Source organism: Coregonus lavaretus, assembly GCF_964263955.1.
Source record: "Coregonus lavaretus genome assembly, chromosome: 25".
Taxonomy (NCBI): Eukaryota; Metazoa; Chordata; class Actinopteri; order Salmoniformes; family Salmonidae; genus Coregonus; species Coregonus lavaretus.
In genome coordinates this window covers 5,489,864-5,503,334 of record NC_140012.1, presented here as the reverse complement: position 1 = coordinate 5,503,334, position 13,471 = coordinate 5,489,864, and the positions used below count along the sequence as shown (strand labels likewise).

Here is a 13,471-nt window from a genome sequence, read left to right as displayed (position 1 = left end):
TCAACTGGTTTTGATCTGCATAGACTATTTAATGCTCACAAAATGTAAGTCGATAATTTCTTATGAACCACTGATATTTTGTGAGTGAGCATAGTTCATTGACTACATAAGGTGTGAAGGTGACTAAATCTAGAAGACCAAACTAAACAAAAAGGTAATTAGAAGTCCGGCACAGACACACAAATGGATCACATCCACATTTGTTCGCGATTCCACTCCGAGTCAGTCATCATCCACCACCATCACATTCCCGTTCAGCTGGTACTCAATGGTGGCCCAGTCAAAGATGTTTCCCTTGGTTATCTTATGTCCGTAATGCAGGGCTTGGATCTGTCTCCTCGGCAAGACATAGTCCCACATGTTGAGGTCGGTCACCTCCCCCACAAAGCTCTGCAAAGCCTCCAGGTCTCCAAGGTGTTTGTCCGCATCTTGCCCCAAGAGGACGGTCCCCTTGGGCCGGATAGTGTGGCCCGGCTTGTACACCTGGTAGGTACTGCGGCGGCCATCCACCCAGAAGGCAGCCAGCCCGGTACGGGACTCCCAGGTGAGGCAGAGACTTGTTCTGAAGGTGGTGATGGGCGGCAGGTGGAAGAAAGCGCCATCGCCGCTCAGGTAGAAGGCGACGCGGCCATCTTTCTCGCGCCACACGTTGAGCTCGTCGTAGTCAGGGGTGCGGTAGGCGAACAGGATGATCTGCCGCTCGCCTTCCAGCTCAGTGGCCACGCGCATACACAGCGTGAATGCGCGCAGGCCCATTTCCTTCTGGGGGATGAGCGCCACGAAGCTGAAGTCCGTCTCATACGGGAAGACCAGTACCTTCCTGCCCAGGCCAACTGTAAACAACACCACAAACAATACCAACAACAATAACATTATCATCATCATCATCATCTTAGAGCAGTCACTGGTGAAGATGACAATGGTATTGTAGCAAATTAACTGACTGGGACTTTAACCTGGGTTCCTGTGACTGTCAGTCCAACACCTTCCAAACCTCTTGACGGTCACCATGTTGTACTACGGTGACAGCAGTATAAAAACAGATTTACATGAGAGCATTTAGGACATATGACTTCTCTCTGAGAAGTGCAACATTGAAAAACATGAGTTAAAAGGGAATTTTTCACTTGAGGAGGTACAGTGAGGGAAAAAAGTATTTGATCCCCTGCTGATTTTGTACGTTTACTTGAATAGAGTTTTTCTGGATTTTTTTGTTGTTATTCTGTCTCTCACTGTTCAAATAAACCTACCATTAAAATGATAGACTGATCATGTCTTTGTCAGTGGGCAAACGTACAAAATCAGCAGGGGATCAAATACTTTTTTCCCTCACTGTATGCACACGTAATGCTTTGAAAGTAACATGATATGAGCTATTGAATCTACTATTTGGGATTTTACCAACAACAATTGTATGACATTACTTTCTGTATCTTCAATAAAAAGTCATGTGATACAAAGAAATAATCATAACTGGTAGTATCCTAAATTATTCCTTATTTTCCATAGCCTACCAACCAAAACATACCTTCACTTGCTGAGGTGACACCGACGATACCCAGTAGGACTATTGCACTGGCAGCTATCTTTTCACTTGAGATTATCTACCACAACAAATACATATCATAATGGCAAAAGATGCCACTACTACAGTCATTGTGAAAATAATAAATAGTAGTAAATACATAATATACTATAAACTGCATAGCCTGCTAACGAAATGCCTCAACACACACAAAACACTAACAGTATTGCTCTTACCATGTTGATTTAAGGTTGTTATTCCACTGAAAGGCCTTGTGATGCTAGGTCACTGTCACGCCTGTCTATTCTTAACACCATGGGACTCCTCATCCCTCCTAGTACCAGATCGTTACATCACTTCAATAGACGGGTGTGCTGACAATGGATCCAGTGTGTGTGACGGGGCTTGGGTCTGGGTGACACTGGTCTGTTTGTGTTGACTGACACACGTGTGCGGACGTGCACACACACACACACTTTGGCTCCCATTCCGGAACATGTGATTGTGGGTGTGTGTGCCTATCAAGTCATGTAATGACTGTGTTTTGAGTTAGGGTGGCTTCTAAGGTTGAGCAACCTCATGGTCTCTTGTGTATGTAAGTTTTGTTTTGACCTTTACTGATTTCTGATTGACAGGTTGATTCACTTACATACCACTTTATTGTCCATCGAAGCGGAACTCGTCTTTTTGCAGTCTGCTTTTTAATTCCCAACCTCGGCAGGACACACACAGACCTCAGATGCTGGAAGCAGCTCATGCAGCACTCCTGGAGCAGGTTAGGGCAGTGCTTTTCAAACTTTTCCTAATCTTGATCATTTTTTTGAACACTCACTTATAAAACGTGACCTGTGGAATGCTCATGGAATTTTGACTTGGGTGCACCAGTGCCGTTCAAATAAATACATTTAATTTCACATGGTTACATCTACACTGAGTGTACAAAATATTAGGAACACCTGCTCTTTCCATAGACTGACCAGGTGAAAGCTATGATCCCTTATTGGTGTCACTTGTTAAATCCACTTCAAATCAGTGTAAATGAAGGGGTGGAGACAGGTTAAAGAAGGATGTTTAAGCCTTGAGACATGGATTGTGTATGTGTGCCATTCAGAGGGTGAATGGGCAAGACAAAATATTTAAGTGGCTTTGAACAGGGTATGGCAGTAGGTGCCAGGCGCACCAGTTTGAGTGTGTCAAGAACTGCAACACTGCTGGGTTTTTCACGCTCAACAGTTTCCCATGTGTATCAAGAATGGTTAACCACCCAACAGACATCCAGCCAACTTGAGACAACTGTGGGAAACATTGGAGTCAACATGGGCCAGCATCCCTGTGGAAAGCTTAACACCTTGTAGAGTCCATGCCCCAACAAATGTAGGCTGTTCTGAGAGTAAAAGGGTGTGCAACTCAATATTAGGAAGGAGTTCCTAATGTTTTGTCCACTCAGTGTATATTGTTGATGTTTTAAATCCAGTGCGCTCAGGCATGTTGTTACATTTGAATAAATTGAGGGACACGCAATTTTATTCTGATTAGGTTTAGTTGTACCACAGCCTCTGCCATAGAAACAAACGGAACCTGGCTTTGTTTCCGTGGTTGCACCTTTACAATGCAGAAAACAATTAGTCTCTAGCTCAAACCGTTCAAAACGAGATACCTATTTTACCAGAGCTACATTTAATTTTTTGCACAGATTCATGGGAAGCTCTTAAAGGGGTACACACAAATGAATCATCATGAGTAAGGAAAAATGAAAATAGTTCAAATAAACCATATTTAATCCATAAAAAACATTTGTCGAAGAAAATAGATGATTTTGCAGTATGGTTGAGATGTGATGGAAGTAATTACCACTAAATAAATTAATAGGTACATAACAGCCTGAATTTTAAATGGATAAAATGTAGATAACATTTTTTTAAACGAAAAGCTAAAATGTCTTGAGTCAACAAGTATTCCACCACTTTGTTATGGCAAACCTAAATACAGTGAGGGAAAAAAGTATTTGATCCCCTGCTGATTTTGTACGTTTGCCCACTGACAAAGAAATGATCAGTCTATAATTTTAATGGTAGGTTTATTTGAACAGTGAGAGACAGAATAACAACAAAAAAATCCAGAAAAACGCATGTCAAAAATGTTATAAATTGATTAGCATTTTAATGAGGGAAATAAGTATTTGACCCCTCTGCAAAACATTACCTAGTACTTGGTGGCAAAACCCTTGTTGGCAATCACAGAGGTCAGACGTTTCTTGTAGTTGGCCACCAGGTTTGCACACATCTCAGGAGGGATTTTGTCCCACTCCTCTTTGCAGATCTTCTCCAAGTCATTAAGGTTTCGAGGCTGACATTTGGCAACTCGAACCTTCAGCTCCCTCCACAGATTTTCTATGGGATTAAGGTCTGGAGACTGGCTAGGCCACTCCAGGACCTTAATGTGTTTCTTCTTGAGCCACTCCTTTGTTGCCTTGGCCGTGTGTTTTGGGTTAATGTCATGCTGGAATACCGATCCACGACCCCTTTTCAATGCCCTGGCTGAGGGAAGGAGGTTCTCACCCAAGATTTGACGGTACATGGCCCCGTCCATCGTCCGTTTGATGCAGTGAAGTTGTCCTGTCCCCTTAGTAGAAAAACACCCCAAAAGCATAATGTTTCCACCTCCATGTTTGACGGTGGGGATGGTGTTCTTGGGGTCATAGGCAGCATTCCTCCTCCTCCAAACACGGCGAATTGAGTTGATGGCAAAGAGCTCCATTTTGGTCTCATCTGACCACAACACTTTCACCCAGTTCTCCTCTGAATCATTCAGATGTTCATTGGCAAACTTCAGACGGGCCTGTATATGTGCTTTCTTGAGCAGGGGGACCTTGCGGGCGCTGCAGGATTTCAGTCCTTCACGGCGTATTGTGTTACCAATTGTTTTCTTGGTGACTATGGTCCTAGCTGCCTTGAGATCATTGACAAGATCCTCCCGTGTAGTTCTGGGCTGATTCCTCCCCGTTCTCATGATCATTGCAACTCCACGAGGTGAGATCTTGCATGGAGCCCCAGGCCGAGGGAGATTGACAGTTATTTTGTGTTTCTTCCATACTTATTTCCCTAATTAAAATGCAAATCAATTCATAACATTTTTTACATGCGTTTTTCTGGATTTTTTTGTTGTTCTTCTGTCTCTCACTGTTCAAATAAACCTACCATTAAAATGATAGACTGATCATTTCTTTGTCAGTGGGTAAACGTACAAAATCAGCAGGGGATCAAATACTTATTTCCCTCACTGTAAGTTCAGGAGTAAAAATTTACTTAACAAGTCACATACGTTGCATTGACTCACTCTGTGTGCAATTATAGTGTTTAACATGATTTTTGAATGACTACCTCATCTCTGTACCCCACACATACAATTATCTGTAAGGTCCCTCAGTTGAGCAGTGAATTTCAAACCCAGATTCAACCACAAAGACCAGTGAGGTTTTCCAATGCCTCGCAAAGAAGGGCACCTATTGATAGATGTGTAAAATAAAAATAAAAAGCAGACATTAAATATCCATTTGAGCATGGTGAAGTTATTAAATACACTTTGGATGGTGTATCAAAACACCAAGTCACTACAAAGATACAGGCGTCCTTCCTAACTCAGTTGCCGGAGAGGAAGGAAACCGCTCAGGGATTTCACCATGAGGCCAATGGTGACTTTAAAACCCTTGCAGAGTTTAATGGCTGTGATAGGAAAAAACTGAGGATGGATCAACAATATTGTAGTTACTCCAAAATACTAACCTAATTGACAAAATGAAAAGAAGGAATCCTGTACAGAATACAAATATTTCAAAAACATGCATCCTGTTTGCAATAAGGCACTAAAGTAAAACTGCAAGAAATGTAGCAAAGAATTTATCTTTACAGTGCATCGGAAAGTATTCAGACCCCTTGACTTTTTCCACTTTGTTACGTTACAGCCTTATTTAAAAGTGGATTAAATCATTTTTTCCCCCTCATCAATCTACACACAAAACAAGTTTTTAGTAATTTTTGCAAATGTATTAAAAATCAAAAACGGAAATATCACTTTACATAAGTATTCAGCCCCTTTACTCAGTACTTTGTTGAAGCACCTTTGGCAGTGATTACAGCCTCGAGTCTTCTTGGGTAAGACGCTACAAGCTTGGCACACCTGTATTTGGGGAGTTTCTCCCATTCTGCTCTGTAGATCCTCTCAAGCTCTGTCAGGTTGGATGGGTAGCGTCGCTGCACAGCTATTTTCAGGTCTCTCCAGAGATGTATGATCGGGTTCAAGTCCGGACTCTGGCTGGGCCACTCAAGGACATTGAGACTTGTCCCGAAGCCACTCCTGCATTGTCTTGGCTGTGTGCTTAGGGTTGTTGTCCTGTTGGAAGGTGAACCTTCACCCCAGTCTGAGGTCCTGAGTGCTCTGGAGCAGGTTTTCATCAAGTATCTCTCTGTACTTTGCTCCGTTCATCTTTTCCTCAAACCTGACTAGTCTCCCAGTCCTTGCCGCTGAAAAACATCCCCACAGCATGATGCTGCCACCACCATGCTTCACCATAGGGATGGTGCCAGGTTTCCTCCAGACGTGACACTTGGAATTCAGGCCAAAGAGTTCAATCTTGGTTTCATCAGACCAGAGAATCTTGTTTCTCATGGTCTGAGAGTCCTTTAGGTGCCTTTTGGAAAACTCCAAGCGGGCTGTCATATGCCTTTTATTGAGGAGTGGCTTCCGTCTGGCCACTACCATGAAGGCCTGATTGGTGGAGTGCTGCAGAGATGGTTGTCCTTCTGGAAGGTTCTCCCATCTCCACAGAGGAACTCTGGAGCTCTGTCAGAGTGACCATGGGGTTCTTGGTCACCTCCCTGACCAAGGCCCTTCTCCTCCGATTGCTCAGTTTGGCCGGGCGGCCAGCTCTAGGAAGAGTCTTGGTGGTTCCAAACGTCATCCATTTAAGAATGATGGAGGCCAGTGTTCTTGGGGACCTTCAATGCTGCAGACATTTTTGGTACCCTTCCCCAGATCTGTGCATCAACAGAGTCCTGTCTCAGAGCTCTACGGACAATTCCTTCGTCCTCATGGCTTGGTTTTTCCTCTGACATGCGCTGTCAACTATGGCACCTTATTATGTCCAATCAATAGAATTGACCACAGGTTGACTCCAGTCAAGTTGTAGAAACATCAATGATGATCAATGGAAACAGGATGCACCTGACCTCAATTTCGAGTCTCATAGCAAAGGGTCTGAATACTGTAAATAAGGTATTGGTTTTTTATTTTTAATAAATTCGCACACCAAACAATTACATGGTCTGCTTCATCATTATGGGGTATTGTGTGTCGATTGATGAGGGGGAAAAAATGCAAAACTGAAGGGGTCTGAATACTTACAAAGTGTTATGTCTGGGGCAAATCCAACACAACACATCACCGAGTACCACTCTTCATATTTTCAAGCATGGTGGTGGCAGCATCATGTTATGGGTATGCTTTTCACCAGCAAGGACTAAGGAGTTTATGATAAATAGAAATAAACAGAATAGAGCTAAGCACAGTCAAAACCCTAGAGGAAAAACTGGTTCAGTCTGCTTTCCAACTAGTGCTGAGCGATAGTGCTTTTTGAGGTCAGTTCGGTAATAAATTTCAATATTATTATTTTTTATAAAATGCACTATGCATTATGTGGGTTTAATGCTGTAACACAGAACAAAACAATTAATAAAAGTCCCATGATGGTAGTGGCTGCCCATTACTGCTTATCACTTATTAACCATAATTTATTACCGACATTTACATTTTACATTTACATTTTAGTCATTTAGCAGACGCTCTTATCCAGAGCGACTTACAGTTAGTGAGTGCATACATTATTCTTTTTATTTTATTTTTTCATACTGGCCCCCCGTGGGAATCGAACCCACAACCCTGGCGTTGCAAACGCCATGCTCTACCAACTGAGCTACATCCCTGCCGGCCATTCCCTCCCATACCCTGGACGACACTGGGCCAATTGTGCGCCGCCCCATGGGTCTCCCAGTCGCGGCCGGCTACGACAGAGCCTGGATTCGAACCAGGATCTCTAGTGGCACAGCTAGCACTGCGATGCAGTGCCTTAGACCACTGCGCCACTCGGGAGAGTAAATTAACGACTTTACTTAAATAAAATATTTAAGTTGTGTTTATTACGTTTGTTTTATTTGATTACTTGATTTAATTCCAAGTCATCATCTCATATCTATAGAGCTGCTGCCTATGCTGTCTGACAAAATCACTAGTTTAGTAGTTCTTCAAAGTAAATAAGGCATACTTTTATGACTGCTGAATACCAACTATGAATCACTTAGATCATGTCTGTTCAGGTATAAATAACTGTTCTTTATGTATCGCGCATTCTTCTGGCTCTTACGTAGCGGACCTAAAAGAAACAGACCGGACACGTAGGCGTGCAATACATTATGGTCATTGTACACTGAACAAAAATATAAATAACATGCAACAATTTCAAAGATTTTACTGAGTTACAGTTCATACAAGGAAATCAGTAAATTAATTAGGCCCTAATCTACGGATTTCACATCTGGTAATACAGATATGCATCTGTTGGTCACAGATACCTTTAAAAACAAATAGGGGCGTGGATCAGAAAACCAGTCAGTATCTGGTGTGACCACCATTTGCCTCATGCAGTGCGACATCTCCTTTGCATAGAGTTGATCAGGCTGTTGATTGTGGCCTGCGGAATGTTGCCACACTCCTCTTCAATGGTTGTGCAAAGTTGCTGGATATTGGCGGGAACTGGAACACACTGTCGTACACGTCGATCCAGAGCTTTGTACACTTTGCTTTACAGCTTTGTGTACAGATCCTTGCGACATGGGACCATGCATTATCATGTTGAAACGTGATGATGCCGGATGAATGGCACGACAATGGGCCACAGGATCTCGTCATGGTATCTCTGTGCATTCAAATTGGCATCGATAAAATGCAACTGCGTTCGTTGTCTGTAGCTTACGCCTGCCTGCCAATACCATAACCCAACCGGACCATGGGCCACTCTGTTCACAGTGTTGACATCAACAAACCGCTCGCACACACGACACCATACACACTGTCATCTGCCGGGTACAGTTGAAACTGAGATTCATTCATGAAGTGTATGAAAAATGTATGCACTCACTAAAAACTGTAAGTTGCTCTGCAGGTGAAGCCGGATGTGGAGTTCCTGGGCTGGCGTGGTTACACGTGGTCTGCAGTTGTGAGGCCGGTTGCACATACTGCCAAATTCTCTACAACGACGTCGGAGGCGGCTTATGGTAGAGAAATTAACATTCAATTCTCTAACAACAACTCTGGTGGACATTCCTGCAGTCAGCATGCCAATTGCACGCTCCCTCAAAACTTGAGACATCTGTGGCATTGTGTTGTGTAACAAAATTGCACATTTTAGAGTGGCCTTTTATTGTCCCCAGCACAAGGTGCACCTGTGTAATGATCATGCCGCTTAATCAGCTTCTTGATATGCCACACCTGTCAGGTGGATGGATTATCTTGGCAAAGAAGAAATGCTCACTAACAGGGATGTAAAGAAATGTGTGCACAAAATTTGAGAAGAAATAAGCTTTTTGTGCGTATGGAACATTTTAGTCTCATCTGACCAGAGTACCTTCTTTCATATGTTTGGGGAGTCTCCCACATGCCTTTTGGCGAACACCAAACGTGTTTGCTTATTTCTTTCTTTAAGCAATGGCTTTTTTCTGGCCACTCTTCCGTAAAGCCCAGCTCTGTGGAGTGTACAGCTTAATGTGGTTCTATGGACAGATACTCCAATCTCTACTGTGGAGCTATGCAGCTCCTTCAGGGTTATATTTGGTCTCTTTGTTGCCTCTCTGATTAATGCCCTCCTTGCCTGGTCCGTGAGTTTTGGTGGACGGCCCTCTCTTGGCAGGTTTGTTGTGGTGCCATATTCTTTCCATTTTTTAATAATGGATTTAATGGTGCTCTGTGGGATGTTCAAAGTTTCTGATATTTTTTTATAACCCAACCCTGATCTGTACTTCTCCACAACTTTGTCCCTGACCCGTTTGGAGAGCTCCTTGGTCTTCATGGTGCCACTTGCTTAGTGGTGTTGCAGACTCTGGGGACTTTCAGAACAGGTGTATATATACTGAGATCATGTGACAGAACATGTGACACTTAAATAAAGTCCACCTGTGTGCAATCTGACTAATTATGTTACTTCTGAAGGTAATTGGTTGCACCAGATCTTATTTAGGGGCTTCATAGCAAAGGGGGTGAATACATATGCACTCACCACTTTTCCGTTATTTATTTTTTTGAATTTGTTGAAACAAGTTATTTTTTTCATTTCACTCACCAATTTGGACTATTTTAGTGTATGTCCATTACATGAAATCCAAATAAATTTTAAATTTAAATTACAGGTTGTAATGCAACAATATAGGAAAAACACCAAGTGGGATGAATACTTTTGCAAGGCACTGTATCTCTAGAGAAACTGCAGCACAATGTGCGCATTGAGCTCACAGAAAGAAAAGAACAAAATGGAATTCAAATAATTGAACTGATGTTGGTGAATTAGTTTTTAAAAAACCGAAAAATAACCGACATTTCGGTTAATCGCTCAAATCAAGATTTGATTTGATTTTGATAGTAGCGTTTAAAATTTTATTTTTTACAAATGTTAGAATTTTTCATCAACTTTGACAGAGTATTTTGTGTAGATTGTTAAAAAAGACAATTAAACCCATTTTATTCCCACTTTGTAACCACAAAATGTGGAAAAGGTCAAGGGGTATGAATAGTTTCTCTAGGCATGTGCTGCAGAATTTTTTCTCCCATCAAGGTGTGCTACGGTTCCTAAAAGGTTGGGAACCACTGGGTTAGTGGCCCATTAGATGTGAGCAAAATCAGATTAACATTTTACAAGGAGACAAAGGAACAACAAACCAAGGTCAAGTGTATTATTAACATATCTACATTTAATACAGTTGGTTTTTGTTCAAGCTCTCCATACATCTTCAAACACCCAAATCGGTTTCATCAAGAAATAAAATCAGAAATCCACAACTTAACAGTCTGCACCCTCACCCCAACAAAACTTGCAGTTCACTAAATTCACATACATTTAGTTGAGGGGAAAGGGGAATTTTTGTAAACTAATTAAGAAAAACTGAGAAATATCTAAACGCAATCTGTCAATTTGTCAGATTTCCAAGCTCCTAGTCGAGGTACTGGAACATCGATTGTGGTGATTGTCCCCCTTCCAGCATTTCTAACCATAGGCCAGATCAAAATAAGGCAAGACACTTTCAAACTATAAAATTAGAAGGTAGATGATACTGAAAATATTGAGAATTTGACCAGCTTAGACAATTAAATGAAGTTGTTATAGACTTACATTTTTAAGTTGTGACTACCTACTACTACTACTACTACTACTACTACTACTAGGTTGTAATAATGTAAGCATGTATGAAAGGGCTTTTCCAATATAATGTAATGGAGGGGGAAAACTATTCTTTGCGAAGCAGACCTGACTGCGTAGCCCTTTACACTCGTAACCGTAGACAGGTTGAAAATGGCAGATTTAGGCACTGATAAACACCTAAATGGGAAAATGCAGTGGTTATACAACGGGTGGGTCTAATCCTGATTGGTTTAAACCGCATTCCAGCCGGTGTCTATTCCACAAGTTACCACCGGCTAAATCTATGACGTTAAAATACCTATTTACTCTGTTCTACCTGATTGCACAATCCACTGTCTCATCAGCCCAGCCAGGCAATTTATAAACTTGATCTCCACTATAAAAAGCATCCAGACATTATCTCCCATTTCTTTTATACTAACATTTAGTTTTCAACAGCGGAGATTTGTATAAACCTTGCTGTCTGTCTCTCCGACATTTGCAACATTGTTTCAATATTCAAATTCTATCTCCAGCTGTCCCATAGTAATGTTGAACGTGTCGGGAGTCAGGATGAGAGACAGGCAGGCAGCTTTTCTCAGCTAGTCGAAATCACGAATCAGCATCATTTTTATGGATATATAAAAATAACTGTCAATAGAAAACAGGTAAAACGAAATGAAGTGCAGCTAGTTTGCCATCTTTACAGCTTCAGTTTGAAGTGATTGTGTTAGCTGTGTTGTTGGCTAACTCCTGGGTCGTGTCTCTGGCAACCAAACTGATGGAACGAACGACCAGCCGGCTTGGGTAGCAACCCTAGATTTGTGTCGGGACTATATCTTGTGGAAGGATGAAATAGTATGAATAAATTAATCAAAATATGTCAATCATTAATTGAATTTGTTGGTAACCCGTTGTATAAAAGTGAGAATGCCCTCAAAGCCGGTGTTTGGAGGTTATATTGGCACATTTTGCCGGCACTCGACTTTGTCTCGGGGCTAACAGCACCCGCGCCAATATATCCTCTTAACACCGGCTTTTGAGGGCATTATCACTTAAACATGCTATACATGACGTCAGAGCTCTGGCTCTGCACTTCGCAGCGCTGTATGGGTTTTGACTGACAGCTGTTCTTAACTTGAGCACTTCGCGCGACAAGAAGTTGCCCCCACCCCTCCCACTAATTGGCCAACATTTGCAATTTTTTTGCTGTCTGAGGGAAATGCTGTAATTTAAGAACACTATGTATTTTGAAAGATGACACATTGAGGATTATATTAAATACCACTGATGTCATACAAGCAAGCCAAACATGTGCACTTCACATTCCATATCATAAAACTCATGTCATATAGTGTCAACGTTTATGATCACTATGTTTGATGTACAGTTACAAGATTACATGTTTCATACCCTTGGTTATTCTGAACAGAATGAGACCGTCTGCCTATTGTGAAGAACATTTGCCGCGGCACACACACATGAATGCACTCATGACTCCTTTCTATGTGCACCAAAATTATGATCGGTCTCTCTGAATTGCATTGTGAAAGCCTAACACTGTAATATCATATTTTATAAATTAGCTAGACATGCTGGCAATAGAACAGGCTTTCAAATGATGCCCACCTGAGCCAGATTGAGATTTATAATGGGACCATTTTTGGTTTGTGTAAACTGTAATTGTGTGAGGGCGGGGATGCACGGTTGTGTTTCAAATAAAACTACAACTGTGCTTGCTCTAGTTCCTCAACTGCACAGCTAGAAGAGCTAAAAAAGTGCATTGAAATTACTTATGAACTGTGCACACGTTGGAGGTGTGTGGCCACTGAGACACCAGTGAGTCCTCTCACTCAAACCCTTGTCATTTGTTTGTCTTATGTTGTACCTACCCCACATTTATTCAGGAATATTCTTATCATGTTACTGAATTTATCCAGAGTATTTTCATATTTCATTATCAACAAATGCAGCAAAAATAACAGTAAATGAAAAATTCACAAAATCAACAGTGGTATGTTTGGATTCAGTCTTGTGTCAGGTAAACTGTTATGTCCTCACCTTTGGTCTAATAATTTTCCCATAATGTTAAAACTGTTCCCTTTCAATTCCCATTATGGCTATGCATATGCTTTTCATATTTATTCTGTAAGAAACATTTCAATTTAGCCATATCCATATAGGCCAATTGACACGAGTGTAAAGGGTTAACCTCAGCAGACCTCATGCTTAGCACTGTAGGGAGTCCATTGTCATGTCAATCACATACTGTTGTGGCAGGTGCCCTACTAGCCAATTGCCAAACACATTGTAAATGCGCACAGACGCATTGTTTTGTCTCTAAGAACAGCAAGTACAGCACAGTCTTTCAAAACATATTTCAAGAACTTCAAACCCACAAAGAAAGCAAAGATGACCTTCTCATACCATCAATATGCAGATATTATTTGAACCATTATAGAGTGAATAGAAAAGACCATGTAGTGTCTCTCTGCTTTCCACTGATT

At 41.6% G+C, this 13,471-nt stretch overlaps 1 protein-coding gene across 1 annotated transcript; it reads right to left on the bottom strand.

The window, feature by feature from the left end:
- Positions 1-222: 222 nt before the first annotated feature.
- Positions 223-1,011, bottom strand: LOC311100514 (C-reactive protein-like; the record flags this gene model as incomplete). Its single annotated transcript, XM_084141434.1, has 2 exons — positions 223-833; positions 957-1,011. The coding sequence occupies 2 exons, from the start codon at positions 1,009-1,011 to the stop codon at positions 223-225; spliced, it is 666 nt and encodes a 221-aa protein (XP_083997560.1).
- Between the last annotated feature and the right edge of the window lie 12,460 nt (positions 1,012-13,471).